Genomic DNA, 13,404 nt, shown 5'->3' with positions numbered 1-13,404 from the left:
AAAGCACTATTAAAAATAAATCCAAAATGATTAAACCTAAAGAAAAATAAGATATAAATAAGTAACTCACAGAATATAAATAGATAATAAGCAAACGAAAAGATACTGAACTAAGAATCAGAGAAATGCAAATTAAAACATTATTTTTTGCTTATCAGATTGATAAAGGTAAAAAAAATTATATCCATTATTGCCTAAGTTTTAGAGAAATGGGAACTTTCAATACATTCAGTACTATTTTAATATGATAACTCTTTTTTGAATTAACAGACAGTAACTAGTTAATCTAGCTACTAAAATTTTAAGTGCAGTATTTTTGATCCAGCATTTCCACTTCTAGGAATTTATCCTATTAAAACATTCCCACAATTAGAAAAGAAATACTAGGATGCAATATAATAAAGTAAGTACAAAGTAAGATTCCTGCTCTGCCACTTCCTAGTTATGCGAATTTGGGTAGATTAACATCTGTAAATTTTAGTTTTTATTCCACATCTGTAAAAAGAGATGATAACAAGCCTACATATCTTGGGTTAATAAGAGGTTTAATTAAGATAACTGTTGTAAAACTTCAGCACACAGTAAACATTTATTTTATCACTGTTATTACAAAAATGTTCAGGAATGCTACTCAATTGTTTAAAAAAATGAGGCCTGAAAAAAAAAAAAATGACGTCTGGGCTTCCCTGGTGGCGCAGTGGTTGAGAGTCCACCTGCCAATGCAGGGGACAAGGGTTCGTGCCCCCCCCTGCCTGGGAAGATCCCACATGCCGCGGAGCGCCGGGGCCCATGAGCCATGGCCGCTGAGCCTGCACGTCCAGAGCCTGTGCTCCGCAACGCGAGAGGCCACAACAGTGAGAGGCCCGCGTACCGCAAAAAAAAAAAAAAAAAAATGAGGTCTATCACTAGGTACTGACACAGAAAAATATCCAATATCTATTAAGTGAAAAAAGCAAGATGCAAAGCGTATACATATTATCCCATGTTTGTTTTAAAAATAATCTATATCAATACTGTAAAGAGAACAAAAACAAAACAAACAATCCCCCCAAAAAACACAGAAACATACACTCCAAGTTTCTGACAATAAACCAGAGAAAGAGGAGGGTGGCAAGAGAACTAGAAATCTTTCACTTCCCATAATATTTTCTATAATGTTTGAATTTTATATAATGAACATGAATAATGAATATGAACATTCAAAAGGAAAATAATTTCCTAATGCTACCAAAGGAAAGATGAAAATGGCTAATGATATTAACTTCAAACTATGTCATATTTGTATTTCATAGGACAGGAACATTAGTAATTTTATTTGAGCTCCTTGAACAAAATACAATTATTTCTTAAGTTTAAACCCATTTAGATTAATAGTTTCTTTTGAAAAGCAAAGAAAATAATATTTAATTTCTAACTAAATTCTCCAGATCTTTTCATACCTAGTAAAATGATATACATAATTGTGAAAATAGATATCCATAATTCCAGTATACAAATATCCTTAGGAAGAACACTCAAATAATTTAAAACCATATTTGTTATATTTTATCAAAACTTTCATAATCTCTATTTGATATAATTTAAATGGCTACAATTAACATCTACTGGCAAAACTTTCTAATACTAAAATAATTATAACAATCTAAGACATCTGAACAGATTCTTTGGCATGACTCCATGGAATTTCACTTAATCATAATCATGTTGCAGAAAAATCTTACACATTGTCTTCATATAAAAATTTCATCACGTTTGTAATTAGTTTTATAGGCTCAAGTTTTAGGTATAAAGAGTTATACTTCTGTGAAAATGATTAAGTCCCACAAGTAAAATAACTGGTAAAGTTTATAGTCAACCTCTCCTACCACCTTGCCTTATTTATTTGACTAACTTTATGAAACCAACCAATATAAGCATAGGAAATCTTAAGTAATTGTCAAAAGCAAATTTATTTGTCCATAAAAGAAAAGAAGAAAATGTAAAATTATACTGATTATTCTATCTGCACCTCAATCAAAAGCAAAGTAATTTTACTGTTTCAACATGCTAACACGTTAAAGAACAAAAACAAGAAAAGGTCATATCATCGTACCAAGCTTACTTCCAACCTTGTCAGCCTATGAGTGAAACTTCATAATAATGAAGTACTATGATTCTGAACATCCAAGTCAAACATGTCATATTAATCCCACTTTATGTTAACTTTGTATTAACACTTCTTGTTGTTATCAATATTACTTTTAATTTAGCTGCTATGTAAAAACACTAGGCTAGGCACTTCACAGACATTATCTCTAAACCCCACCTTGAATGGTAGCAATTGTTAGTACCATTTTATAAATGAGGACTCTGGCTTCCAGAGTTACAAGTCTAGCCTAAAATTTCACATTCAATAAATGTGGAAGCTGGAATCTGAACTGAAGGTCAAAGTCCATTTTCCTTTCATGATACCAAATCACAACCTCACCTCTGTTTAAATAAAGCCCTTATGTACTAATTTAAAAATAAATATTTTAAAATATTACCTTTCTACAAATTCTCAAAATGTACTTCCAGTAATAATTTATTTCTGAAATAACCATTAAAATAAACAAAAGTTCCTTTTTTGATTTTTGTTAAAATACATGTAGTGCAAATTTGATATAAAACTATCACGAGATAAAATAATTTTTTCTTCTATAAACAACAAAGAAGAAACAAACCTGTGTAGTCTTTCCAGACCCAGTTTCTCCTACAATCAAAACTACTTTATTTTCCTTAATTATTTTAACAATTTCTTCTTGTTTCTCAAACACTGGCAGAGACTGCCTGAAAGAATCAAATTCAGATTCTCCTCTTTTCACTGGAATCTGAGGTATGCCATTGTTGAGTCGCCCACTTGTCTTGCTCATTTCCCGGTTTTCTTTGAAAATGAATAAGAGAACAAAAAAATTTATGATCAACAATAAAAAGAGTTAAAAAACAAAAATAAGTAATTTCTAATGTAATTCCTTTCAAGTGTTTCTTCTCTACTCAGTCTAAAGTTAAAAAGCAATGCCTCAGCTGTTGTACTGCCACACAATATTCTTAGAGAATATGTTACACATTTTTATATCAATTAGAAGGCAAATTTCCCAAAAGTGTTTCTGGTGCACAATGTTTAAAAATGAACAAAAATCAATCATTCAAAAATCATTAAAAATAAAACCCAATTTTGATATCCTAAAATAATTTTCAGGCTTGTTTCTCTCAATTATAACACAGAAAATTATAATTTTAGAGTAGGAAACAATGTATACTTTATACTTATAAGTTCTGTTACATACAATATGAAAACACATATGAAAAATAAAAAACCCTCTATGTTTAAAGTTAGCATGTAAGATTATGTGATCAAACAGAATAATATGTGTAAATATAAGGTCCTAATGCTTAACAAATCTCCTAATTGTGCATTTTAGCCAACATCTACATTTAAGCAGATAGGAATACAAAAGGCATGATGTGTTTTATACTCTTCACATAACTCAAAATATTTTTATGTGCATGTATTTTTAAAACTCCTTGATAGCTAGCACCATGCATTTCTACATTCTGCAAACGTACTCCACCAATAGAAATTATGCAGATTCTTTCACTGGAGATAATAAAAGAAATAACTTTCTCATTAGAAAAGTTATTTTTCCAAATAGTAAAATTACTTCATTTTATAACCTAAATATATTTATTTATCTACCTTTGAGCAAGTTAATGTACTGAAGACTCTGTCCTGTCTCTTCCCAGAAGCTAAAGTCCCAATTCAAAATCCCACTCATTAGTGAGTCACGGCAGCATAACATAGGAAAGTTCAGACTTTGGAGTCACATACCAGCTTTGTGGTTTACTGGCTGGTTGAGTGGCCTTGAACAAATTTAACTTCTCTGAGCCCCAGTTTCTTCACCTGTGAAATAGGGGAAATTCTTACCTTGCAAAGGTTGCTATGAGGCTCTATGTAGAGTTTAGTATACTGTCTAGCACACAATAAGTGCTCAATAAATGTTTAGCTATTACTGTAACACTTTACAAAAACCCTTGTCTAACTTAATGACGTGCCTTAACACTGCATTTCATTCCAAAATCTTCACAACTCTTAATCATTTCTAACCAACTATTCAAATTGAGAAATCATATTTCATGTTAGTTTTTAAAAATAAATTTTAAGTGGAAAAAGAACAGTCAAGAAATAATAGGATAAACAAGGAAGCTCCCCAGAAAATACATACCAGCTTCAACTGCAAACACATTTCCTCTTTCTGTTTTAGGCAGAAGTTCAGTACGCTCTTTATTGGTGACAGGAAATCTTTGAATTAGGCTCCTAACAGCATGTTTTGTATTATGAGTCAAATTACAGGTCATCATTGCATGAGCTGTTTCTGATCCATCTTTCTTCTTCACAGTTAGGTATCTATTTGCTCCCTTTCTGAATATTAATAAAAATCATTTATTTACTATATATAGTCAATTTGTTCACATATGATGTATGGCTACTTAGAAAACATGTCTCAAGCAAAACACTGAAAAAGATCAAAATGCTTTGGGATAAGATGCTGTAAATCTCAGAAAATTCAGTAAAGAGGAATTCAGTGCTAAAGTGGCCACAAGACCATTTTCTATTAAAATTTCAAAATGCTGCAAATCCAATTTTAAATCAGCAAAAACAAAAGGCTTACTTACCCTTAAGTGTTAAAGTTTGTCTTAGCAGGCTTCATGGTGGATGAAACATCACCAGTTAATACATGCTGGGAAACATATAGAGGGAGAAAATCAATTTGAACAATAGAATCTAAAATTGATAATGAAAACATTATGGTGGTCCAATTATAACAGTGGTACAGACTAATATATCCCACTGAATGTTTCTCCAGTATGCTGGTAATGTCACACTCCCATGAAACCTGTTAAGAAAGCCAAGTTTAGTGGTTGGACCAAAAAAACACAAATCAGCATTACTGATAAGTATTTTCAGATGTATACTGGGAAAAAAAAAAAAAAAAGAAGTTTTTCAAAGCTTCTGACTCTAGCCTTCAATTATAAGGTAATGATTTATAACTGTTCTCAAGTTACCTGATGTAGGTATATTTACTTCTTTAAATGGTCCTAACTATGTCTTTAATGACTTCTGTAGCTTCAGGAGTACTAAGTACAATGTTATACACACAGGAAGTCCTCAAATGTATCTTGAATGATTTAATAATACATGTCTATAATCTAGTACAATGTAGTACTGTAAAGAGCTTGGGTTATGAAAGCACACTGACTTGGATTTGAATCCTATCTCTACCACCTACTAGCTGTGGGACCACAAGCAAATTATTTAATAGCTCTGAGCCTAAGATGATGATGATAATAATAATAATAATAATAATACCTGCCTCAAAGGACTCTTCATATGATTAAATAAGATAATGCATGTAAAGGGCAGTATCTGCTACAAAGTACACACTAAATAAATGAAAGCTATTATTATAATTAGAGCCAGGAAAAAATATCATTTCTTGTGCCAAAAAAAGTTACACATTTCATAAAATGTTTTGCCATTTGTTAATGCCACTATCATATTATAGAAATGAGCAACAAAGCCACAAATACAATGAAAATTATATATATAATTTTACTAATTCTAAATTAAATTTTAGAATTTTCCTAATTCCTAAATCTAATTTAAATATTTTCAATAATATCTTCACTATAGAGTGACATGAAACTGAAGATTAACCTATACAGTTTTAGCTATCTAAGTCTTCTAAGTGAGGCTTTCAATTTACCAAGATTTTTAATTTCTGGAAACTCCTCAACGAATTATACCCTTTCTATGCCATCATCTACTCCTGAACAAGTGCTTAGTGATGCTTAAATGATGGCATAAAGATGAACTTATTAAAATTTAACTGATCTAGAAATTTTAGTCATTTCCATGGTAAATCAGAATTATTGGATTCTAGAGATGTTCTCTGTAGTAGGTTCTTTTCCCATGGATCTTTCTGAAACTTCAGTACAGTCATGATAGACTCCATCATTCATTCCCCTTCTGTTCCATGTACTTCATAAAATTTTAACTATAGAAGGCCAGAAGTGTGCTGAAATGAGCACTAACCAGAGGAACAGTCAGGAGGCTTGTGTTCAGCTAGTAATAATCTTTCAATTAACTAACTATGTGATCAAAAATAAATCATATTACTTCTCTGACACAGAATTTTAAAACCTCTAATATTTCTATCAGCTCCAAGATGCTTTAATTTTCTCAAAAATCATCTCAGGAAAGTTTTGCTATGTTTCACCTTTAATTTTCTTTTATTCATTCATTCAATCATTCATCATATATTGAATACCTACTGTATGCCAGGCACTATGCTATAAGCTGCGATTACAAAGTTGAGGAAAATATACTCTTTCCTCAATAAGCTCACAACTAAAATAACGGGTCAGATTGAAACTTTCCTAACATAGGTTGCCTAATAATAATTCAGCATTTATCTATAACAATAACTCATACTAAGCAAGTGTGAGTATTTAGTCATTACCATTTACAATTTACTAAATTCAGTTTGAACCCAGATGGTGGGACAGAAAGAGAATAACAACTTGATAGTTTTTATGTTTTAGTAAAGAAATTCTACTATTAGTGCTATTAGGCTACTAGTGCTCATTCCTACCCCATTCAGCACCACAGTGACACTGATATATAATGTAAAAGTTAGTGAAATTTTCGCAAAATATTCACCTCATTATTGTGTGGATGAAAACATTCAATATAGTAGAGTTGTCCTACTATATGAACGAACACACTGAAATCTCCTCATCATGCTTTCATTCCAAGGTAACCAACACTATAATTTGATGAATATCTAGTAGTTCCCTTTACACAGCAAAACTGACTAGAAACTACCTGCACAACATGGAAAAGATGCTAGATAAATGAACTTCACAAGAATTTTTTTAAATAATAACATGCAAGCCCTATATGCCATATATAAGTATAAAAGTAAATGGACTAAAAATACAGATAAGAACATCATAACTTCTAACTTTCAAAAGGAAAAGTAATCATGCATGTTATAATGAAGTTATGACATTTCAATAGCTTTTTTAAAGAAAAATGATGATATAACTAATCAAATTTGATGCAATTTTAATATTAATAAATGTTTCATTTACACAGCATGTTACTGAATAATTTACCTCAAATACAATCATACACCTTGCTATTCCCCACTTTACAAACCTGAGAACAGTTTAAAAATCTGCTAAAGAGCCAAAATCTGAAATCACTGCTTAAAAAGCTCACAGCCACCAAGGAGCTAATGCCTCTAAAAAGATAATACACATTTGTTTCATGTCTAGTATATACTTAATTTCATTTCCCTTTAATTTATACTTCCACTAAGCAGACAGATGCAAAGATCTAACTCCAAACCATTTTCTCCTCAATACTGTAATACGAAATTACAAATTTATTAAAGTTTGAATCATACAAATTTGTGCTTTTTTACGATTACCTAGAAAATAATAAACCAAACAAGTTAATTTTGTCACTAAACACAATTATTTTCATGTGATGCTATGTTTGTGGTAAATTTTTTTCTTTTTGTGACTTAATGGACAATAAGCAACTTAGAGATGAGCTTTATTCAATATCTCTGTCTTAACTCCTCACAGTTCCTAAAACACTGCTATGAACTCACTGTGAAAAACAAAAATTAATTAGCTAAACATTAACTATGTTTGATTGCTGGCTCTGCCACCTGCTAGCTGTGTGATCTTGGGAAAACTATTTAATTCTCTAAGCTCGAATTGCCTCATCTGTTATTACAGGCACCAGGTATTGAAAAAATAGAACCTACCATACAAGACTGTTGTGAGGATCAAATAATCTACTTAAAGCACCTAGCACAATGCCTGTTGCACAAGAGCACTTAATAAATGTTAGCTGCTGTTACTATTATTACTGTGCACTGTAAGGGTTTATTTAATGGATATCCAAAACTTCACTAACAGGGTTCATCACTTTTAACCCATTTTTCCTGTTTTAGCTAGGGGAAGAGAGGTGGAGTGCAGTATGCAATCTTCCATGGCAGGAATTAAAGGAGGCAGTAACTCAGATCTGAAAGGGGGTCTTGTAGGGTAGAGCCTCCTGGTCAGGGTGAGTAGAATACCTGGATACCTATCAAGCAGCACCTTCAGCAATCACAGGATAAAACACCTGTACTTGGAAAACCTGCTTTCATACACTTTCGATTTTCTCTTTCCACAGGTTTTTAACAAAGTTCATCTTGTAAATTCCTTTTTGTCTAATTTGGACTAAGAATAGGAAAGAATTTTGTTTTATTCATGAACAAATTAAAGACTCAAAAAAGTGTGCTCTTAGAACCAAAACACAGTGACATAGGTTGAGGAAAAGCAGAACAAATTAAAAGGAGGTGAAATTTTGGGTATGGGAAAACTTGACTGGAATGTCTAAGAAAACGTTAGGATATAGTGAAGAACACAAAATGGGGGTGTTACTCCAACAAGAGTATTTTTACCAAAAGATGAGCAATTATAAAGAAAATAATCAATTCAAAGTAAATTCAACTCTCTAAGAGGAGATGAAAAACAAAATCCAACACATGTGGCTTCATTTTGAAAGAAAGGAGATTTTAAAAAATTAAAAAGTGATCAGAAAAAAAACTGTAAATTATCACACAGTAAGTCTGGAATCTGTTTTTAAAAACCTTGTAAGAAACTCAAAATAAACTACGGGATCACAGAATCTTAACCAACACATAGAGATTAACTCCTTCATTTTTTACATTTAAGAAAACGGGCCTTTAAAGTTAAGGGACATGACCAAAGCTAAAGAACAAAGCAGTGAGAGACTGGGATTAGAATCCAGGTTTCTTGCCCTTTCCTCCACACCTCTCAAATAGGTATTATGGAATCATAATACCAGGCACAAAAAAAAAAAAAAAAAAAAAAAACCACACAACAGAAAGACTAACTTAACAATTATTAACTATCCTAAATTAACGAAGTTAATTCTAGGTTAAAAATAAAAGATCTTTACTCAAGAGTGAACAGAAAAACCCATACAAGTCAGGTACAAATTCTCATATAAATGAAAAGAAAGGATTTAAGAAATATATTCAATGTGATTTAGCTCTTTATATATGTAAAAAGAAGGAAAGGCATTTGAAAATGACAAGAACCACTAGGAAAACATTGTACTAAGTTTGCTCAGAGATAAAAAGGGATTCGGAAAGAGCTAGGACATTTACTAAGAAGAGGATTTATGGAGCACTAGATATAGGGAGTAGGGATGAGATAATAGGTGGGGTTGCCTTGATTCCCTTAGCATCTCTTTCCTGTTTCCTTTCTGTCTCTTCAATGTTTCTTCATCCCCCTTTTTTTGTCCTGATAACTTGCTCTCCCTTTCCCAGCCAACTTTTTTTTCCTCTCTGGACCATCCCTTAAAGGATCATGCTACTGAACAAAAGTAGAGGTAGTCTAGTCCAATGGACTGCTTTTCTAAGAGTAATTTCTAAAGGTCATTTCCAAGTTCACTGTTTAGAATTAAAAACCCACGTAACCACAGAAATGATGTAGCTGCAGAACAGTGCGTTTATAACAGATATTTTCTAGTGCAGGCCCATAATCCCTTATCTACTACCCTTAAATCCAAACAGCTCTGAAAAGTGGCAGACTTCTGTAAGTCTGCAGCAATTTCATTCGGCAGCAAAGCCTGGTTAAATTAACAAGAAGCTATTTATGATCTTTATTTACCTTAGTGTGAATAGTCATACATTTTTCAGCAAGAAATATAACATACTGCTAATATACCCTATTGCCTTTCTGAAATCTGAAAATCTGCATCTCAAAACATATTTGGCCCAGGTGTTTTTGGATAAAGGATTGCAGCCCTGCACCTTATTTTTATTTTCAAGTGCAATATTTTACCTATCCATAGGACTATAATATGGGTGGAACCTTCCCAGGATGCCAACACTGGTTTTAGTGATGTTCAAAGTGCACATGCACCTAAGCTACATCCCTTGTCTCAGTCAGTAACTGTATCATCACTATGGTGGTCATTCATATGCAAGACATTCCAACCTCAGCTACTTTCACCTTAGGACCTTCTATTTAGTTAATATATTTACTTAATTAAGGCTTTGTTTTCCCTCTTCTTAACCTAAAAACTGGAAGCTGAAATTTCATCTTTTTTTCCCCCTAATCTCAGTGGTTCTGAAGCAGGAGCAATTTTGCTCCCAGGGAAGATTTTGGAAATGTCTAAAGGCATTTTTGGTTGTCACAACTGGGGGTGGAAGTGTTACTGGCATGTAGTGGGTAAAGGCTAGGTATGCTACTAAACATCCTACAATGCACAAAATAGCCCTCCACAATAAAGAATTATCCAGTCCAAAACGTCAATAGCACCAATACTAAGAACTCTATATCAATCCCATCATTCTTATTCCCAAAATGAAATAACTCCACAGAATTTTAGAGTTCTTCAATATGGATGGCTCAAGTGCCTTTTCCCCACTATGGATAAGTGATCTTCAAAAAATATATATGTTTCCTCCTGTTCAGTTTTATTTAATCAGTTCTAATCATCAGATTTTTGACTTGGTATGAAAAAAAAACAACAAGCATGTGTTCTAAAAGCATACCATTATAGTACAGTAGCATTAAAAGAGATAAGTTCTGTAAATAATTGTCCTTATTATTTTTAGTCCATCCATTCTTCAAGAAAAAACTTTTGGTTTCCATAAAAGAAGAGAATACCTTTCCCAATGCAACTTTTAAACCATTCTCTTTACATCTTAAAATTTACCTTCTTCTCCCACTCTCCCCCAATCAGGGAAAACAAAAAAAGGGGGATAGTAAGAAAAGCAAAGAACTGAGTTTGGTACAGACATGAATCAGATCATCTACACACAATATAATTTAGGATGTGAATCTAACTAAAGCAGTAATAACTATTTAGTCAAAAACATTTCTCTTTTTCGGTAAATAATTTTTTCAATTAAGAAACCTTATCAGCTTACCCTTTACTTTTAGAAACCAAACCAAGAGACTGACTCAGTCGATGAATAAAGGCTCTTTCCGTACTGGTCAAAGAAGAAGGAAATTCCATTTCTACATGGAAAAAAACACAAAGCATCATTTGTGGATCGGCAATTTTCCTTCAAGGTACTTCAATACACATATATATTTATAAAATATGAAAAATCATATAAACATATAATCAAATTTATTATCATATTTTATGTGAAAAGTAGATACAAGCATTCCTAGGAGATACTGTGGGTTTGATTCCAGACCCTTGTAATGAAGCGAATATCGTAATAAAGCAAGTCATACAAATTTTTTTGGTTTCCAGGGCCTATGTTGGTTTGTTGGTTTCCAAGGCCTATGTTATGTTTACACTACACTGTAGCCTATTAAGTGTGCAATAGCATTATGTCTTAAACAACAATGTACACACATTAATTTAAAAATCCTATACTGATAAAAAATGCTAACCATCATCTGACAACATGGAGTTGCCACAAACCTTCAATTTGTAAAAAAAACACAGCACTTGCAAAGCACAATAAAGTGAAGTGCAATAATGAGATATGCCTGTACTAATTAACCACTGAATGTCTACCAGATTTCTGACATTAATAACATTTAAACCTAAATGTGATAAAGGACTCTGATGTTCACCAAAGATTAGTCCTTCTTATTTGAAATCTTGAGCTCCAGATGAACATATTTTACTATCTTAACTTACTTGCTTAACTAACAAAATGTTTATTTCCTTCAAGGATGAGGTATGCTCAAGTAATATGACTGCTCAGCATCAGATTCCATTGTCTTTGCCTTCAAAAACTGCATAGAATCCCTATTTCACTGCCTCAGACTGGATATGATGCTGTATATTTCTGGGGCTTCACCTCTGTTTAATGAAAGTTCAGAATCACTCTGTCCAGGTCCTTTTTTGGAGGGAGAGGGAAGGACTCTAAGCTTCCAGAATAAGGGGTCCTCTACTTAGAGCAGCAAATCGGAATGAGCTCTCAATATACTGTACTGATCACAGGTCGGCTGCTGGTTCTGCACTGTGTGACCCAAGACAAGTAGCTTTTCAACCTTAAGAGGTACGGAAGACGTTTCGTCTAACAGAACGAGTTTCTTTTTTTCTTTTTTTAAGTATTTAGAGTGACACTTCCGGGATGTAAACAAAGCACTACATATTGCCACTGCATTTATTCGTCTGATTTCCTTCTGCTCCTCTACTTCCGAAACTCAAACTAAACGTACCTCGATTAAGGCTACCACCACCTCCTTTAAAAAAAAAAAAAAAAAAAAAAAAGTAGGGGCTTAACAATACCTAAAAGTTGTGGCAAAGCTACCGAAAGGCCTCTCCCTGGGGAAAGAAATGCCTCCTGCAGTTGAGCAACCTGATTTTCGTGCCTTCGGACGCCAGGCAAGTGCCCGTAACCCGGCTGATCCGCAAGACGCCACGGGGCTCTTCACATCCCCGGGCAAGGCTCACAACTCTCGCCCCAGCCCCGCGCCCGCCGCGCCCGCCTCGCCCGGGCCCGGTGGACTGCCCCCGACTCCCCTCCTTTCCGTGAGGCAGCCCCTTCCCACGAGGGGCCGGGCTTCCGGGAGGTGGGGCAGCCGGCGGGGTCCCTGTCAGGAACCTCACCTCTCTGGTCCCCGTATCGGAAGCGCTCCAGAGCGATATTGACCGCGATCTTCACCTCCTCGTCTATACGAATGTCCTTCAGACCCTTGGCCCGGCCGCCGCCCGCAGGGCCACACGGCGCTGGGCCGCTGCCGCCGCCCCCTCCAGGAGCCGACGGCCGCTGGGAGACGCTGCTCGGCCTGGACATGGCCCTGAGAAGATGTTCTCCTCGCTGTACAGCGGCCAGGCCAGCTGGCTGACGTCCAACGACAGGGAAAGTGGGCCTCGGGGGCCTTTGCAGGGGCCAAACGGCTCCACAGGCTACCTGCGCTGGATCAGGATCACTGGGAAGCCCCCGCTGTCCACAACAGCCGACGAGGCGCCGGCGGCACTAGAGCCCCAGCCGCGCGGAGAGCGCGGGCGTGATGACGTCACCGGGGCCGGCGCCGGTGACCTCAGCGCGCAGACTGTCCCTGGCCTCCTGGGCGCTGCACCCCAATCTCCAGCTCCCAGTCGAGCTGGTTCTCCCTATTGTCTCCTGTCCCCACGCACCTCCCCACCCCACCCCCGTCCTGAGGGGCTCTCGTTCAACCACTTATTCAGTCGCTTGCTATTTGGTTAAATCATTAATTCATTCGGTAAGCATATGTGGGCTTCTACTATGTGCCCTAGATATACATTGGGGAACCAGGCAGAAGGGGCTCCGGCCTTCGTGGAGTTTACATTCTAGT

The 13,404-nt window shown here is 35.1% G+C and overlaps 1 protein-coding gene across 4 annotated transcripts in view; it reads right to left on the bottom strand.

The window, feature by feature from the left end:
* The window catches only part of YTHDC2 (YTH N6-methyladenosine RNA binding protein C2), a 68,860-nt gene extending 55,774 nt beyond the window's left edge, over positions 1–13,086 (bottom strand). For 2 of the 4 annotated variants that reach the window (XM_024120798.3, XM_024120803.3), the window contains exons 1-4: positions 12,695–13,086; positions 11,046–11,136; positions 4,242–4,438; positions 2,703–2,902 (exon numbers count right to left, since the gene is read on the bottom strand). In XM_024120798.3, the coding sequence (XP_023976566.1) occupies positions 2,703–2,902; positions 4,242–4,438; positions 11,046–11,136; positions 12,695–12,881 (675 nt within the window). In that variant the 5' untranslated portion in view covers positions 12,882–13,086. Of the gene's footprint in view, positions 1–2,702; positions 2,903–3,847; positions 3,900–4,241; positions 4,439–11,045; positions 11,137–12,694 lie in introns of those variants that run through there. The other 2 variants (XM_055086712.1, XM_007122593.4) reach the window with 2 other exon arrangements.
* Positions 13,087–13,404: the final 318 nt, after the last annotated feature.

Source organism: Physeter macrocephalus, chromosome 8, assembly GCF_002837175.3.
Source record: "Physeter macrocephalus isolate SW-GA chromosome 8, ASM283717v5, whole genome shotgun sequence".
Taxonomy (NCBI): Eukaryota; Metazoa; Chordata; class Mammalia; order Artiodactyla; family Physeteridae; genus Physeter; species Physeter macrocephalus.
The sequence above is the reverse complement of the archived record's forward strand: the minus strand, read 5'-3'. Positions and strand labels throughout refer to the sequence as shown.